Here is a 6,000-nt window from a genome sequence, read left to right as displayed (position 1 = left end):
TTTGGATATATTTATTTTAAAGACATTAATTAGTAGGAGAATATCCTATTTTGTAGGCATTTGAAGTGGAGTTGAAGAAATATTTTTATTGGGTTGTCCTCAAATTTTTTTCTTGTTAAACTAAAGTTTAGGGTATTTCTAAATCACATAAAATACTGTCCAAAGAGGAAAATTCTCTTTAGATAATATAGATATTTTCAGTTTTTAGGCATAAGTAAGATGTTCCCTTTTTGTTGTAAAAAAAAAAAAAAAAAAAAATCCCAGTTCCATTTTAAGACCAAGGTGATAAATTAATAGTAGAGAATAGTTTTTTCTTTTTTATGATTTTCAATTTTCAATTTCTAATTCACAGAAGGACAAGTGAGAACACATGAATAACATAGTGGCAAGAAGTAAGAATTGATATACAGTTATACACAATCAAATCTAAAGAACACTTTCTTTTTCTTTTCTTTTTTTGGATAAACTAAAGAACATATTTTTAACGCATAATAATTGATAAACATATATTTAAAGTAAACAGTAGCACAAACGATAGTGAAACTTTTCATCGACTAATTTGACAGTTACGGTACTGTAAAAGTGAATGGATTTTTAGCCTAAATTTTTTTGAAAGATATTAAAAAAAAAAAAAAACCTAATAGTTCAAAAGATAATTGAATTTTCTTAATATTTAATTCAATTTATGGATTATTATGGAGCTAAAATGATTTTTTTTTAAACATAAGAAGAAATGACAATCAGAACAAATGTCGCTTAAGGAAATAATTCAAATTATAAATTTTTTTTTTTTCACTTCAAAAGAATCATTTCACTTTCTTGAAAAATTCTATAACTATACTATTTTTTTTTTCTTTTAATAATTTGAAATTGTAATAACAATAAATGACAGGGATATGCAATTATGAATCCTAATTCTTTTCATAAAGAATAACAAACTTGTAAAATTCTAGGTCTCTAACTAAAGTGATGGAGGATTTATCAATTTTTTTTAATTGTTTACAATTATGATAACCATCATACTCATTTTATTTTGAAAAAAAATTATTTTTGAAAAGTCAAGCATATCAACAACTGTCATAAGCTCTTCTTTAAGACCTATTAATATCCAACTTTTTTTTTTACAAGATAAACAACAATCTGAGATGAGGGAAGGACTTAGGAGGGGCTTGGGCCCTTCTGGCCCCCCCAAAAAAAAAAAAAGCTATATTTTGTATTTTTCTTTAGTTGAACCCCCTCCATTCCAAAACTTTAGCCCCTGTTAGTCAGCCCAACCCAACCTAAACAGCCTAATCCAAATTATTTTAATATTATATGAATACTTATTTAAAGTTTTTTTTTTTTTAGAGTTTCAACCTTTTTTAATCTTTAAATTTTTTCTTATGCTTCGACTTCTCTAACTTGAAATCTTGAGTTTGTACCTATCTAAAATTACCAATAATTTATAACCTTTTTTTTTTCCTTTTCGCTGCAATGTCAAGGCCATCCGGAATAATTTGGAAACCTAAATAAGTTTGGAATATTGACGTGAAATCAAAACCAGCACTCATCTGACTCATCTTAAAAAAAAAAAAATTAAAAAAAAAAAAAAAAAAAAAAACCAGCATTGATCATGTGACTCATCTAAAGTCCCCAGTTGATTCTCCAAAAAAAAAAAAAAATCTAAAGTCCCAGTTCTTCATCGAGGAATCTGAACCGTCTGATCTGCTTACTTCAATCTTCATTTTACCTAATACATTGGCATCCAACGTACAATTCAAAATCCAACAATCCAAATCAAGTGAATGTTATCTACAGTATATCAATATCACAACACATACAAAAGCTCCAAAAAAACAATAACAATAATAATAAAAGCAAAGCTAGCCGTTACAATTTGTCTTGTGGGGTCCTTTGACTTTGTACCTCTCAGCTCTCTCACTCTATATCTTCGGCTTTCCGCTCCTCATTTCTCTCCAAACAAATCCACCATAAACTCAATTCCTCACATACCCATTTGCCTAAAACCTCTCCAAATCACTTTAAATTTATTGAATTCTGCTGAATTTTGAAAAGAAAAAAAAAAATCCCCCCCTTTTCTGAGCTTCAAAACATCTCCAAATCACTATCAATTTATTGAATTCAGCTGATTTCTTTTTTTCTTTCTAAAATCCTCAAATGGGCATGAACACCATCACCATGGGGTCAGTGACTCAATCCCACTACCACACCCACAAGGTCTTCCTCTTCTGCAACTACATTCTCCTTGGTGCAGCCTCCAGTTGCATCTTCCTCACTCTCTCTCTCCGGCTCTTCCCGTCTATCTGCGGCTTCTTCCTAATCCTCCTCCACATTTTCACCATATCCGGAGCAGTCTCCGGCTGTGCAGCGGCCGGCTCGTCGGGGACTAGCCGGTGGCATGCAGCTCACATGGTGGCAACAGTGCTCACAGCGATATTCCAAGGGTCGGTTTCAGTGCTGATCTTCACGAGAACCGGGGATTTCCTCGGCCAGTTGAAGTCCTATGTGAGGGAAGAGGATGGTGCTGTGATACTGAAGTTGGCTGGTGGGCTGTGTGTGTTGATATTTTGCTTGGAATGGGTGGTCTTGACACTTGCGTTTTTCTTGAAGTACTATGCTTATGTTGAAGGTGATAATGTTGGGGCTAATACTAGCTATGCTATGAGGAAGAGTGCCAAGGTGGGACAAGAGGAGGAGGACTTGAAGGATTGGCCATGGCCTTTCCAAGTCTAAATGTTGATACTTTGGCCATGGCATTGTCGACATAATATTTCATTATTCGTTGATTCATTGGAGTGATTATGATAATGTGTTTATGTATATGTAACTGTGTTTGCAATATTGATGTAATAAAAACTCATCTTCAAAGTCTTTTCAGGCTTTCTTCTCCGGGGATTTTTTAGTCTTCTTTTAGCACATTTTTGCAATTTACTTATTTGAATAATCATTTTTTATATATATGATTACTTTGCAAGTTGAAAATTAGTAATCTTTAGAAGAAAAAAAAATTGAAAACCCTCCTAACATGCGCTTGAGCGTGCTCAAAGAGGCTATTATATTATATATATGTGTGCGTGTTGTTCTTGTTAAATTGATGGGTCTTTGTTGTTTTCCTGGACCATGTGGCTAAGTTTGGACGAAGTTTTGCAAAGAATCTGAGCGGGTTTCTTCTACATGGCTCAGACCCTACTTCTGTTACATAATAATTTGTGTTTTGCAATTAATAAAGCTTTTCGACTACACATCTCAGTAAATTGTGAAACCAAAAACTTTCACTACTGTAAAAGTGTTGCCTCAATCACTGATTCACTGAGAAAAGGACATTGCTCGTTTTTGCCCGTGTCAGTGAGTTAGTAAATTGGGGTTTCAAGCAATTTTCAATTTTTTTTTTAATAAAAAATTTCTTTTTAATTTGTTAGTGGAAAAATGAAATTACAAGTGTGTTATTATGAATTTATTGGAGATGGAACATGCTGTTTCTAATTAATTGAATGGGCTATCCAATGGACCATTGCTGGGAGCAAGAAGAAAGCAAAATGACATAAGAAGATTGTTGTTCTCTTGATCCTCGAATCCCAAAACTCTATTTCAGATGAATCTTTGGCTATAGTGGCTGGTTAATTTATAATTTGACCCACAAACCATCTTGCATCCTTAACATTCACAACATCGCTTAGACCAATCATATGCATTATACAAGTGAAGTTGACCCTTCAAAAATTTCTTTAATGTCCAATCTCGTCTCAGGTTTGTCAAATTCTCTATGAAATTTAAAATTTTACATCAGAAAGATACCTCAAACTTAGCAAGGATTGATCAAATGAATTCATCTTATTCTCAACGATTTTTTTTTTTTTTTTTTAGTATATGGGTTGTAACTTGTAAGGAATAATATGAAGTTCCAAAATAGCCAAGTTCACTCCATTGCCCTTACCAAGGAAATAAAAATGCTACTTTTTTTATTTCATAATTAAGTTGAATTTTGATGAAACTATTAGAAACCAAGAAGTCGTGGTAGACTGGTAGTTATAGTGAGTGAAATTATAATTCAAGTTTGGACTATAATTACTATAAAAGTGAAATTTTTTCAGTTTATTTTTTTAGCTAAAATAAAAGTAAGATTCACACATCTTTTGAGGGGGCTGGAGACTTGTAGTTGCTCAAAACCAGTAAATGAAAAATTGACTAAAAAAAGGGAAAATGCCTATTTTTGGTAGTGAAAACCCAAAAAATAGTCTTGGTAGGTTTATAACTTTAAATCCAGTGGTGTTGGTTATTAGTTTGGGACCAAATGGACACCTCACTTTTAAGAAAGAAACTACCCAATTGGGCTTCTACCCACACGTATTTGCACATTACCTACCCACATCGAACTGGGTTGGGTTGAATTTGGTCTGGCGTGGGTGTGTGTGGGCTAAACATGTCCATGTTTTTACTGTAACAGTGTCTATTATCTTGCACCTGTTCTAAACTAGTTCGATTATTTCAATAAATATGAGTCTAAAATAATTTCAATAAATACTGCATACTGGTCACTTTGGATTCTCTTTTTCTTTTTCTTTTTCATTTTTTTTTGGGTAGAAACTTTTCATCCTCATTTTTAGAGAGAGACAAAAATTTGTTCTTTAGGCACACAGATTGTTGTGTTTTTTGTGTGTCCACCAGATCATTGTTATCTAGTACATAGACATCCAAAAGTCTCAAAGTATCACTATGAGGGACAGTCAGTCTTAAAAACATAATGTAAAACACTAGTGTTATTTAGATACAAATTTTTCATTATGTTTTATTCTGATCTAAAAATTCTGTGTTCATATCACACATTAGAGGAGGGATTATTTAGTTTGTTGTTTGTTTACAAAATCACGAGTGGTAAATATTTTATGCATTATACCCAATAGAATCTATGATTGATCTTTTTGCTATCATATGTGTCTCAGAAGTTGGATATTTTAGAATTATTCTTGAAGGAGATACAACCAATGTCTTGAACCCCCGCAAGCACCCTTTTAAACCTCCTCCAACCCTCTCTTTTGGCTTGCGGCTCCCATATTTACAAGATCACCCTTTTTTTTATTTTTTTTTTTAGCTTAAGCAGTTCTCTTGTCGGTTAGGAACAATTTATTTAACTTTTTACTATGCTAAAATATACTTGTACTTTGAAAAAGTGAGATTTTAAAAAACTATACATAAAAAATAAATGCTAAAAGCTAAGTTTATAAACTCGAGCCAAATGGGAGGAGCTTATTCTCATCTCCTCAATTTATGCACCTTCTATCTTTTTGTACTTGTTACTTCAATGCAATATTATATAATACTTGTGGGGGTAAGAGCCCAAATTTGTATATTGGATTTTGAGTCTTATCTGGGGACATGGGCATGTCCGAGAAGGAGTAAATGGTTGGGAGATGTCCCAAGTTGAGAGTCACATAAGGAAGGAATGGAGAAATATATTCTGAGGAGGAACTCTTCTCTGATACGATGAATACTAATCAAATTAGTATTTGGGCAATCTCAGTGACCTTCCAGGAAGTTTCAACGATAAGGATGAGCCTCATGCACATACAAAAGCGATAGTAACTCAAAAATATCTAAAGGAAAAGTTGCTACCACCGCATTAAATGCACTATAGCAAATTTTCTGGCCACATTTATGTGAAGAAAACCCCTGAATAGTGCAGTCTCAGCTACCATAATTCATAGAAAGCCAAAGAAGATGTCTAATGGGACATACACTCAAGTGAAGGTTTAGATGATTAACAAGTGTAGGATCAAAATGGTCTGAAATTAACTATATAATGTGAAAGATCCTCCATGAGAGGGGGATCAAAGAAAAAAGGGAAAAGAAACACTGTAGTAATCAAAGTTGTATTTTTAACTGTTATATTGATTTATACTCTGAATTATCTCCTTGGACAGTGAATTTATTCAATCTATTCAGTCTTGTTCTTGCTTGATCATCTTCTAAATCCATGGTAGCCGTTATTAACTTCATTAAGGT

General features: G+C 32.9%; 1 protein-coding gene across 1 annotated transcript; it reads left to right on the top strand.

Annotated features, from left to right (window-relative positions):
• The first annotated feature begins 1,935 nt into the window (after positions 1 to 1,935).
• On the top strand, positions 1,936 to 2,895 carry LOC112039361 (uncharacterized). Its single transcript, XM_024072235.2, has one exon. It carries the CDS (start codon positions 2,158 to 2,160, stop codon positions 2,731 to 2,733), a length of 576 nt encoding a protein of 191 aa, XP_023928003.1. The 5' UTR covers positions 1,936 to 2,157; the 3' UTR covers positions 2,734 to 2,895.
• Positions 2,896 to 6,000: the final 3,105 nt, after the last annotated feature.

Source organism: Quercus suber, unplaced genomic scaffold (assembly GCF_002906115.3).
Source record: "Quercus suber isolate HL8 unplaced genomic scaffold, Cork oak 2.0 scaffold_830, whole genome shotgun sequence".
Lineage (NCBI taxonomy): Eukaryota > Viridiplantae > Streptophyta > Magnoliopsida > Fagales > Fagaceae > Quercus > Quercus suber.
The sequence above is the reverse complement of the archived record's forward strand: the minus strand, read 5'-3'. Positions and strand labels throughout refer to the sequence as shown.